The 12659-nt window shown below is 39.8% G+C and overlaps 1 protein-coding gene across 1 annotated transcript in view; it reads left to right on the top strand.

Annotated features, from left to right (window-relative positions):
• PSME3IP1 (proteasome activator subunit 3 interacting protein 1) overlaps window positions 1–10637 on the top strand; it is a 36179-nt gene extending 25542 nt beyond the window's left edge. Inside the window, exons 6-7 of the mRNA XM_053602421.1 lie at window positions 445–509; window positions 10271–10637. Coding sequence (XP_053458396.1) covers window positions 445–509; window positions 10271–10488 — 283 coding nt within the window. The 3' untranslated portion in view covers window positions 10489–10637. The remainder of the gene's footprint in view (window positions 1–444; window positions 510–10270) is intronic.
• Window positions 10638–12659: the final 2022 nt, after the last annotated feature.

Genomic DNA, 12659 nt, shown 5'->3' with positions numbered 1-12659 from the left:
ATAATTTCCTTCTTTATTGAAATACATTTTTTAGATCTTCTTTTAATGAAAGTCTTTTGAGTGACTCAGAATCTCTTAACATGTCACTGAAGATGTTTTCTTCAGTCTTTAATAACTTAACTAAACTTTTGTCATTTTTGAACATGTCCACATACTCTGGAAATCCATGTCTGGTTCTAACCTAGTTGAATGATAAGGACAAACAAGTTTAAGTGATGCTTGAAGACATAACATTCACTCCTGGGGTTTGTTAGGAGTTTGTCTTTATGACTAATGATATAATTGGAAGGAGATTAAGAACCTGAAATGAAGACTTTCATTGTATATCATCCCAGCTCTTGAGGCTGCCTAAGCCTCATGTAAACTGTTACTGGAGCTCTGGATTCCTTAAGCTTTGATCTCCAAGATGGGGGTAGCTCACATCACTATGTTTTTTTGTTACAGCTCAGAGAGTGGCAACAGTGTGAAAAGACTGAAACCAGACCCTGCCCCAGATGACAAAAATCAAGGTGGGTAGCAGCCTTCGTTTCTTTCTTTTAGTCATAATAATACACGTGAACCCCAGGACTGGAATGCTTTGCATCTGCAAATGAGTACATTTATCTCTTCAAGCAAGCTTATCTAGACTTTAATTTACAAACTGTTCCATACTTGGCAGGATTTATACCCAAGACTTTGTCAGTTGCTTTGCAAAAGTAATGTATTAGAAACCAGGGGAGCTGATAAATGACCATTGTGCTCTCCTAGGAATGCTTACAAAGCCCTGGTCATATCACTTCTCACAGAGGTTTTTTTTTTTTTTTTTCTTTTCTCTCAAATGTCAAGTTTCTTTATTTCACTTGGGTTGCTACTGGTGAGAAGTAAAATGCTGGCTCCTGCTGATGGCTGGATTGGATTGAGCCTAGAAGGTTAATACAGTCTCTGAGAGTACACTTTCTTTGGTTTTTACCATTTGTGTGATGAAATCTGCCTCTATAGTAAATTCCAAGAAGTTGTAAGTGAAGGTGAATGTTCTTGGTGGCTGGATTAGGGATGAGAAATTCAAAAGTCAGTTTTTAGTTCTACCCCCAAATCCTTATGGATTAATATTCTGAACTAAACTCCATAGCTGGGACTATAGGCATGTGACATGATGCCTGGCTGACTTTTCTATTTTTAGTAGAGGTGGGATCTACTTTTGCTCAGTCTAATCTCAAACTCTTGAACTCAAGCAGTCTTCCCGACTTGGTCTCCACCACACCTGGACTAGAACTTACTGTAAAAAGGGACAGTAAAGAGATACCCTCTACCTATATCCACTTCCATCCAATGCTCCTTAGAGGGAAATAGCATTTTTTTTCTTTCTTTCTTTTTTTTTTTGAGATAGAGTCTCACTCTGTCACTCTGGGTAGAGTGCTGCAGCATCATAGCTCACAGCACCCTCAGATTTTAGATTCTTGGGCTCAGCAGTCTTCTTGCCTCAGCCTCCCAAGTAGCTGGGACTACATATAGGTACCTACCACAACCCTCGGTGGGAAACAGCATTTATACTACATTTCTTATTTTTCTGTCCAGAGCTATTCTGCTTATGTATACATACAACATTACATATGTATATATTCATTCAGTGTGGACATAAAGTTCATGTGTAATTTAAGTAGTAAACTAATTTAAATTGTACACGAACTTTATGTCTACCTATATATTTAAGTGCTTTATTATGAGTAATTTAAAACATATTCCAACATTGGGATAATAGTATAATAAAGACCTGTCACCTAGCTTCAATAAGTTTTAACACATAGCCAATCTTATTTCATTTATATCTGCCCAACTATAATATTTTGAGATAATTCTAAGCATAATATCTTTCATTCATAATTCTTCAATATATGTCTCTAAAAAATAAAGAGTCTTTTTTTTGCTATAACAATTACAATACCATTATTATATCTATAATATAATAATTACCAAATATTATCAATATTAGGTTAGTACTCGTTTCCCCCAATTGTCTCAAAAAATTTTTTTTGGCAGTTTTTTAAAAATCAGGATCTAAGCAAGGACGACAGGATACTGTGTTTGGCTAATATCCTTTTTATTGAGGTATAGTTCACATACCATAAAATTTAACCTTTAAAAAGATACAAATTAGTGGTTTTTAGTATGTTGACAAGGTTCTACAACCATCACCACTATGGAATTCTAATTTTTTTTTTTTTTTTTTGGTTTTTGGCCAGGGCTGGGTTTGAACCCACCACCTCTGGCATATGGGACCGGCGCCCTACTCCTTGAGCCACAGGCGCCGCCCCTAATTTTTTTTTTTTTTTTTTGAGACTTGGTGCCCAGGTTAGAGTGCCCTGGGGTCAAACTAGCTCACGGCAACCTCAAACTCCTGGGTTCAAGCGATCTTCCTGCCTCAGCCTCCTGAGTAGCTGGGACTATAGGTACCCACCACAGCGCCCAGCTAATTTTTTGTTTTTAGTAGAGACTGGAGGAGTCTCACTCTTGTTCAGGTTGGTCTTGAACTCCTGAGCTCAAGGGATACTCCCACCTTGGCTTCCCCAGAGTGCTAGGATTACAGGTATGAGCCAACATGCCTGCCCATCTGAAATATTTCAGTACCCCCCAAAAAGCCCTGTGCTATTAGCAGTTATTCTCCATTCCATCTTCTACCTCAGCCACTGATAACCACTAACCTACTTTCTGTCTCTGTGGATTTGCCTTTTTGGACCATTTCATGTCAATGGAATCATGTAATTTGTCGCCTTTTGTATCTGGCTTGTTTTCACTTACTATATGTTTTAGTGTCTACTAGTACTTTTTGTTAATGGTGAAATAATATCCATTGTAAGATATACCACATTTTGTTTGTCCATTCATCACTTCAAGGACATTTAGATTATATCTACTGTCATAGCTCACAGCAACCTCAGATTCTTGGGCTCAGCGATCCTCTTGCTTCAGCCTCCCAAGTAGCTGGGACTGTATACAGGTACCTACCACAGGCACCTACTGTTTGCCTAATATAAATCATGTACAAGTTTTTCAGTTAACAACTTGGGTATATACTTAGAAGTGGAATTGCTAGGTCATATGGTAACTCTATGTTTAACTTTTTGAGGAACTGTTAAACTATTTTCTTTTTTTTTTTTGGCTGGGGCTGGCGCCCTACTCCTTTGAGCCACAGGTGCTGCCCTTAAACTATTTTCTTAAGAAGCTGTCCCATTTTTACATTCCAGTGTATGAGGATTCCAGTTTTTTCATATTCTTGTTATTGTCTTTATTGCATCCATCCTTGTGGGTGTGAAATGGGATCTCATTGTGGTTTTGATTCACATTTCCCTAATGACTAATGATATTGAACATCATGTACTTATTGGCCATTTGTGTATCTTCTTTGGAGAACTATTTATTCAAATTCTTAGCCTATTTTTAAATTGAGTTATTTATCTTTTTATTGTTAAGTTGTGAGAGTTCTTTATGTATTCTGGATACTAGAAACTTACCAGATGTATGATTTGCACATATTTTCTTGCCTTCTGTAGGTTATTTTTCCTTTTCTCAATAGTGTCCTTTGGAGCACAAAAGGTTTTACTTTTGATAACATCCACTTTATCTCGTTTTTCTTTGGTTGCTTGTGCTTTAGGTGTCATCTAAGAAACCATCACCATAATTGTCATAGGTGTCATTATCTAAGAAACTATCCATGGTCATGAAGATTTATTTTATACCTTTGTTTTCTTCAACCAGTTTTATGGTTTTAGCTCTTATAGTCTGATTCATTTTGAGTTAGCTTTTATATATGGCATGAAGTAGGGTTTCCTCTACAGAATTATGGCATTCTTGTCAAAAATCATTTGACCACTAATTCCTCTTTTTTCTCCCATTGAGATGTATATATTTTTTTGTGTGTGTATACACATGCACATATATATATATATATATATATGTATATACATACACATCTCCCTATGTCATTACCACACGGTCTTGATCACCGTAGCTTTGTGTAAGTTTTGAAATTGGGAAGTGTGAGTCTTCCAGCTGTGTTCTTATTTTTCAAGATTGTTTTGGGACCAGCTTGTCAGTTTTTGCAAAAAGACCGCTAAGATTTTGATATAGGGATTGTCGAGCTCTGTAGATCAATTTGGAAATATTGCCATTTTATGCTTTCTTTTTTTGTTTTTGTAGTTTTTGGCCAGGGCTGTGTTTAACCCGCCACCTCCGGCATATGGGGCCAGTGCCCTCCTCCTTTGAGCCACAGGCGCTGCCCCATTTTATACTTTCTTAACCATAGGCTAATATGTCTTTTAAGTTGAATTTAACCTGTAGGTTCTTCCTCCTTTCTGAATTTATTTTTTGTTTCCTTTATATTTTATTGATGGAGAAATTGGTCTTCATTATGTAGAGTTTCCTACATTCTCAATTTTGCTGATTGTGCATCATCATCCTTATACCCTGCATTTCCTGTAAAATGGTAATTAGATCTAGAGGCTTGATCAATTCAAGTTGATTTTTTTTGGCAAGAATGCTTCTTACATTATTTTTATACTTTCTATCATTAGTAGCAGTATTTTAATCTAACCTACTTTTTTGTTCATAGCTTAATTCATTTGTTCTTGTGCCTTGAAATCATTGCATAACTGGACATAATGAGTATCCTCATTCTTTACTAAGGCTGTATACTGTTTTATCATAGTATATTTATCCCACTTTTTGTTGATGACCATTTAGATTGTTTTCATTCTTCTATTCTGGTGCTTCAGTAATAACCCTGCACATGCATAATTGTTCACATGTACAAGTGTATCAGCTGGTTAAATACTTTGAATTGATGAGTCAAAGAGGATATACAACTGTAATTTAGGTAAATACTGCCAAATTGCCCTTCAGATGAGAGATAATCCAGTTTATACTCCCATCAGCAATGTAGGAGTTCTGTTCACTGACATATTTTTAATATATAAGAAACTAAAACTTTGATAGGAATCTTTCTTTTTTTCCAGAGATGGTGTCTTACTGTGTTGCCCAGGCTGGAGTACAGTGGCTGTTCCTGGGCACAATCATGATGCAGTGTAGCTTCCAACTCGTGGGGCCAAATCCTCCCATTTCAGCCTCCTGAGTAGCTGGGACTATAGGCATGTGCCACTGTGGCTGGCATAGGAATCTTAGATTGAAACTAGTTGCCCTGTATCTGGTGCTTATTCTCTGGTAGGAACTGTTTGAATGAATTCAATAGAAAGGAAAATTTCTGTGATTTCGTTAAACTACCTATCTCAGGCAGACACTTTTTTTTGTTTGTTTGTTTGTTTGAGACAGAGTCTTAAGTCCTGGGTAAGAATGTCATGGTGTCATAGCTCATGGCAACCTCTAATTCTTGGGCGTAAGCGATTCTCTTGCTTCAGTCTTCCGTGTAGCTGGGACTACAGGCACTCACCACAATGCTTGGCTATTTTTTGGTTGTAGTTGTCGTTGTTTTGTGGGCCGGGCTGGATTCTAGCCTGCCAGCTCCTGTGTATGTGGTTGGCGCCCTAGCCTCTGAGCTATAGGCACCAAGCCAGGCAGACACTTTTGTTTTAAAGCTGTCTCTTTTTGTCTTAAGACATCTTTTTTGTGATGCTAAAACTCTTCTTCCTACCCCTGCTTTCTCGCAGCAGAAGCTAGGCAAGAAATAGCTTCCTTTGCTAGGAGCTAAAGCCTCAGAAAAAGAATGCTCCTTGAATCTTGCTTCACAGTCTTGTCCTCAGCAGTGGGAGAATTTATTTTTCTAATTGTTTGGGATTCATTGAGGGTACAAAGAATTAGGGCCATAGGAGAATTTAACCCTTGAACCCCGGAAGATAACTCTGTGACCCTATTGGAGATTCAGGCTTTTCCCACTGAAGACTCTGAACTTAAACTCTGAGCAGAGCCAGTGAATGCACAAGTTGGCCCCATCTACTCCCCAGTCACGCATCTGTCTGAATCCCAAGAACATTCTCTGATAGTAATTTTCAGTGTTAATTTGATATGACAATGTAGCCCTGCAAATGCAGAAGTTGGCAGGGAACTTCACCAAATGGGTGAGATCAGAGGGCACCATTTTGTTCTTTTTGGACAGTTAACTGCTTTTGGAATGAAATTTGTCACAGTTGCAGTCTCTTTTCTTTCTTGAAACCTCCTAGATAATGGGGAGGTTGGGTCTTTGCACTTAACACTCTTCTGATGCTGCAATGGTCCAGATTTCTCAGTTGTATTTCTATTGCTGGCTTTCGTCCTTCCATTAGGCCAGTTCTTGATCTGCATAGGTACTCTGAACTTGAGTCTTCTTTTTTGTCTAAAATAGAGTGCCAATGAAGGCAGCGTATAAATGGTGATCTCATAAGATTACAATACTGTATTTTTACTGTACCTTTTCTATGTTTAGATACACAAATCCTTAACCGTTGTCTTATAGTTGCCAACAGTATTCAGTACAGTAACATGCTATACAGGTGTGTAGCCTAGGAATAAGAGGCTGTGCCATCTAGGTTGTGTAGGTACATGGTGGTCACCTCATGACAAAGTTGACTAATGATGTACCTCTCAGGTCTTATCTCTGTCGTTAAGCGAGAGTGTCTATACTTAATAAAATGATTTACCTCATCGAACAGCTTCATATAAATTAGTGTTCTAAGTAACTAATGTACATATTCTTATAAGGTATGTTTTTATAAACAACCACACTTTTCTGTATGTTACACATAATCATGCAATGTGTATTTAAGTAATGGATGATATAGTTTGATGTTGTGTCCCCAATTGTAAAGAGCACCAGGTCATCATACTCCATCAGCTATTTGCAGTATAACTCTGAAATGTCTTCACCATGTTTTCCTGCATTCTTACACATTATAAATGTTGGCCTGCTCCTGCAGGTCCTATGCCGTATGTGCTGGAGGTGGAATGGTGAAAGGGGGGCTTCAAGGGACTTAACAGTTAGAGAATACAGACTTACATCCCTTCTCTAGTCTTCTATAGCCTTCCTAGCTTAAATGCTGGGGTGCCTTGAGAGTTACAGAGATATTCTCCCTAAATTAAATGGCCCAGGATGCTCATTGAATATTCTCATTCACCTATTTTTAAAAATTGTCTTAATCAGTGCTATGTATACATAATAAAAAATTCAAAAGGGACAAAGGAGTGTGGAGTAAAAAGTAGGTCTTCTCTGTTCCCCAACCACCCAGTTTCCTTTCTCAGATCAGCCGCTGCTACCTGTTTTCATGTATTTTTTTCAGACACTGTCATGTTTGGCCCTCTACCCCGCATTTATGGCTTTTGCATACTGTTCTCCTCGTCTTTTTCAGTCTCTTGGAACTCATTCAATATCAATACACACAGAGATACTTTTTTCTTAATGATTGAATAGTAGTCCATTACTTAACCAGTCACCTATTAATGGACCTTTTGGTTCTCTCTAGTCTCTTGCTACTGTATACAATGCTGAAGTGAATGTTTTCTTAGAAATACCATTTAAGTTTGAAGAACATTGCCAAATTTCTTTGTATCCCCTCAGCAACAAAGAAAGTTGGTTGTTCCTCACATGTAATAATACTATACTATACTATATACATAAAATAAATAATAATACTATATTATTTATTTTCTTACATTTAAAATTCATCTTTTCTTTATCTGTGAATGGTTCAGTGTCTTCTGTCTTTTTTTTTTTTTTCTTCCAGAGTCTCACTTTGTTGCCCTCAGTAGAGTGCTGTAGCATCATAGCTCACAGCAACATCAAACTCTTGGGCTCAAGCAATTCTCTTGCCTCAGCCTCCCAAGTAGCTGGGACTGCAGTCTCCTGCCACAACACCCAGATATTTATTTATTTATTTTTATAGAGACAGGGTCTCAGTCTTGCTCGGTCTGGTCTCGAACTCATGAGCTCAGGCAATTTGCCCACCTCGGCCTCCCAGGGTGCTAGGATTACAGGCATGAGCCACTGCTCCCAGCCTTTCTGTCCATTTTTTGTTTAGTTGTTGATTTTTTTTTAACAGATTTGTAAAGAAATTAGCTTTTGTGATATTTGCCATGGATATTTGCCTGTGCCTTCTTGTGACCTTGTTACTACTGTCTCTGTGGTCATGGTCAGCCTCGTTTAGTGCATCTCCGTGTTTTAACATTGCCTATCTTTAGCAGCTTCCTTTTCCTATATCACAGCTTCTTACAAAGATGAGCAGATACATGGATCTCCTGAAGTTAGTGTACTGACTGATATCTCTTTTAGCTTCTTTTTTTTTTTTTTTTTAGAGACAGAGTCTCACTGTACTTCCCTCGGGTAGAGTGCCGTGGCGTCACACGGCTCATAGCAACCTCTTAACTCTTGGGCTTACGCGATTCTCTTGCCTCAGCCTCCCGAGCAGCTGGGACTACAGGCGCCCGCTACAACGCCTGGCTATTTTTTTGTTGCAGTTTGGCCGGGGCTGGGTTTGAACCCGCCACCCTCGGCATATGGGGCTGGCGCCCTACTCACTGAGCCACAGGTGCCGCCCTCTTTTAGCTTCTTAATGGTATTTTTTGTTTATTTCTGGTTTCATATACTTGGTGGAACCCTGTATCCTTTTCACATTTACCTGAGTTGTCTGGATAAGTGAGGTGTTAGTGTATCTAAGGCAAAACCCTAGAAGGGTGGTATGCTTGTCAGCCTGAGGCAGAGAAGTAGGAATCTGAATCCTTACTCCATGGTGAGCTCAGGTATCATTTTAGTGCATTATTTTTCGATTCAGGCTTAACGTTTTCTGCTGTTAAGTGGCCCTAGAACCTTGCCAAGTCATTTGACTTTCCTCATCGGTAAAATGGGGATAATACCTACATATCACATTGTCGAAGTAATTAAATGAAGCCAGATACATTTAGAGAAAAGAAGGGAGTTCTTTTTTTTTTTTTATTGTTGGGGATTCATTGAGGGTACAATAAGCCAAAGAAGGGAGTTCTTAACTTTTCCTTTAACCTTCAAGTCTTGCATTTTCTAGATTGAGACCTTCCATCATTGGAGTGGCATATTAACTGCATTTCCTGGGAAGAAAAGAGTCCCAGTTCCTGGGTGACATTCTGCATGGTCTTAAAATGTTAAAATGTTACCCAAAAGGCTTCAGTTTTCTCAGTTATAAAAGAGGAATGCAATTAGAAAGCAAAGGTCATATGAAATCAGTTTCTAAATTGCTTTTCTCCCCCTTGAGCAAAAAGCAGTTCTTCTTGCAGCTGATGTTTGGCCTTGAAAATGTATCTGTGCTAGCTGACATGTTGGTCAGTAAGTATGAATGGTGATACGTTGAGAATTGAATGGACTTGTTAGTGTTGCTCACAGTATCTTAATCTTTCTTCATCCCAACTGTTGGGAGCATGTAGAAGTCTTTTATCTCCCCATGTCCATTTCCTGCCCTGAGAGTGAGTAAGGAATGATATTATTAAATGTGACTCTCACTTGCTGTAATACTGTGACTATTGAGTCCAAGGAAATCAAACCATGATGAGCTACACTCCAAGAGTACAGGCAGTCTCTGAGTTACAAACATCCAACTTAACATATAGCTCGCACTTACGAACAGAGGCTTTATTACAATAAGTCTGTGAGTTACAAACATCTGACTCATGTACAATTACATACAAATTCAACTTAAGAACAAACTTACAAAACCTATCTTGTTTATAACCTGGAAACTGCCTGTATATGGGGAACAAGAGAGTCTGGTCAGGCTCTGGGGTTAAAGAGAACTTGGATATTTTCCCTCTCTTTCAGAGATTCTGCATTTGCTGTTTTTAATGAAGAGTTAATTTAAGTTTTTAAAGAAACTTTTAGCTTAAAGACTTTGAATTTTTAAGTTCCCTTCTAGCTTTTAAATTGTATGGTTTTATGATCCATATCTTATAATACCCAAGACATTTCATTTGTGTTACTTTTGAGGTAACCTACAAATGGTTTGGAGGTATATGTTAAAAATATATATTTTGAGGTAGATGTGGAAATTTAGTCCTTTTAAAGTAAATGATGACAGAAGCCAAAAAATAAATTAAAAAAATATAGACACCTAGTTCAAGTCCTAGCTTTGCCCCTGTACCTTGAGAAGTCATGTTGCCTCCTAGAGCTTCACTTCTTTCTTCTTTTCCCTGTCTATAAAATGAGGGTAACAGTAGTGCTGGCTGCATGGTTTGTTTTGAGGGATTCATGGGTTTCTGTGGCTAAAACCCTTGGTGCGTGCCTGGCACAATAAATGCACCTTCAGCTTTGGAAAACGGTGATGAAGTAACAGTCCTTCCTCATTTTTTGCAGAGGCCTCGTCCTGCAAGTCTCTTGGAAACCCTTCCCTGAGTGGCCCCTCCATCCACTGCCCCTCGGCCGCAGTCTGTATTGGCATCCTCCCAGGCTTGGGCGCCTACTCTGGGAGCAGCGACTCTGAGTCCAGCTCAGACAGTGAAGGCACCATCAACGCCACCGGGAAGATTGTCTCCTCCATCTTCCGAACCAACACTTTCCTTGAAGCCCCCTAGCTCCTCTGTCCTTACCGAGGGAGCTCCTCCCCAAGGGTAGATCGGACCATTCTTTCTGTCTATAGGCATCACATCTGTCAAAAAAAACTTTGCCAGCTTCCTGTGTACACCATGACATTTTTAACCTAATCTAAAAATGTGCCAGAATCTACCTGTGGCCCGAACTGTGTTTGGTTTCTCTTTCCACTGCAGTGCAGATGACCAGAACTGCCCCTCTGCCTCTTTTCCTCACTGATGTGATGGAATGAGTGGTAAGGCCCAGGAGAAATTGCACGAAAAATGCCCTGGGAGGATAGGGCCCAGTTGGCTTTGCAGAAGGGTTTGGTTTTTATTGCTTTCTGCGTTTGTCTTTTGTTCCTTTCCCAGCAGCACAAAGAAGCAAGGGCAGTTATTGGACCGGTATTATTTAAACATTCTCCTGTAGAGAACATGTTGTTTGGTTCTGTTTCATTGTGGAGCATGTGGGGGAAGGGAACTGACCCAGTAATGAAATGCAGCCCTTCCCTGGAACTAACCAGTCCTCGATGTTGTGTAACTAAGTAAAGATTATAAATTTTATCTGCAGGGGATGTCAACACTTAGCATTCATTGTGAAGTTCTTCCTTACCCTTGGCCATTCTTTCTTCCCTTCATCCAAAAGCATTTGTATAGGAGAGGACTGGAAAAAAGAAAGCTTCCATCTTCTCCCCAGACCTATTCTCAACCTGGCAAATTATTACTGATTTGTTTTTTTTTTTGAGACAGAGTCTCACTTTGTCTTCCTAAGTAGAGTGCTGTGGTGACACAGCTCACAGCAACCTCAAATTCTTGGGCTCAAGTGATTCTCTTGTCTCAGCCTCCCAAGTAGCTGGCACTTGGCACCTGCCACAAAACCTGGCTATTTTTAGAGAGGAGGTCTTGCTCTTGCTCAGGCTGGTCTCAAACCTGTGAGCTCAGGCAATCCACCTGCTTTGGCTTCCCAGAGTGCTGGGATTACAGGTGTGAGTCACCGTGTCTGGCCTATTCCTTGTTTCGAAATAAAAGATTTCGTTGTAAACTTCTAAACCTCAAACATAGGCCTTATTTGATCATGCTGAGAAACCGGAACTGCTGGTAGTATGTTAATGAGATGACTGACTCCTGGCAACTCCTAGAACCCTAATATTGCAAACCAGTGGGACTTATCTGTGTATTATGACTGTAGGCTATTGAGGCCCTTCTCTGATGCATAACATAGTTGCTGCTTTTAACTGTGGAAGCTATTTCTAGTCGTAAAGGTGCTGCCCTCAAGCTTTTCTCCTCTTTTATCTGCTGTCACTACTGTTCTTTACCGTTCCCAAATAGAGCAGCTCTAAGGCCACAATCAGCCAAGAACTAGAGGTACTGTTCCACCTCAGTGTCTCACAAAGGGACACAGGCTTATCCCTGGGATTGTGAACGAGGGAGGGAGAGTGGGTTTGGAGAGATCTTAAGGGCAAAGGTAGGCACGGCTTTAATAAAAGTCTGCAGCCCCCCACACTCCCTGCTTTAGGAGGATCAGCCTATACACCTCTTTCTTTTTCTAGTTCCTGTGTCTATTGTTTCTACTTTCCCGGGTGTGAGACTGAGTGAGACACACATAGAACGTGTTGACACTGTGATGCCAGCAGGCAGGGAAGCTACTCAGTTTTAACGTGGGCAGAGAGGCCCCTGGATCTCATTCAACCCACTCCTTTCCCCTTTCAATGCAGTGACACTGTGGTGCCCGTTGGCAGATGGTGACTTCTCTTCACCCATAACTGATGCCTTGTGAAACTCCTTCTTTTCAGAACTACTCTGAGCTAATTGTTCTTGACTGTCAGTATGGGCGCGTCAGCCCTATCCTAAGAAGACATTTAGGTAAAACTGTGTAGGCACTTTCTGCTTCTCTGCCTCACTGTTCTTATAGTTGTGTTGTCATTATTATAGCACATACCCAAAGGAACCTCACATCCTTTCAGGAGGAAGACCAGGGAACCAAAGTCATCATCTTTATGTGGCTTGACTTTTTTTTTTTTTTTTGAGACAGAGTGTCACTATGTTGCCCTCGGTAGAGTGCCATTGCATCACAGCTCACAGCAACCTTAAACTCTTGAGCTTAAGTGATTCTCTTGCCTCAGCCTCCCAAGTAGCCATAATGCCTGGCTATTTTTTGGTTACAGTTGTCATTGTTA

Source organism: Nycticebus coucang, chromosome 2 (assembly GCF_027406575.1).
Source record: "Nycticebus coucang isolate mNycCou1 chromosome 2, mNycCou1.pri, whole genome shotgun sequence".
NCBI lineage: Eukaryota > Metazoa > Chordata > Mammalia > Primates > Lorisidae > Nycticebus > Nycticebus coucang.
This window is presented reverse-complemented; position numbering and strand designations above follow the sequence as displayed.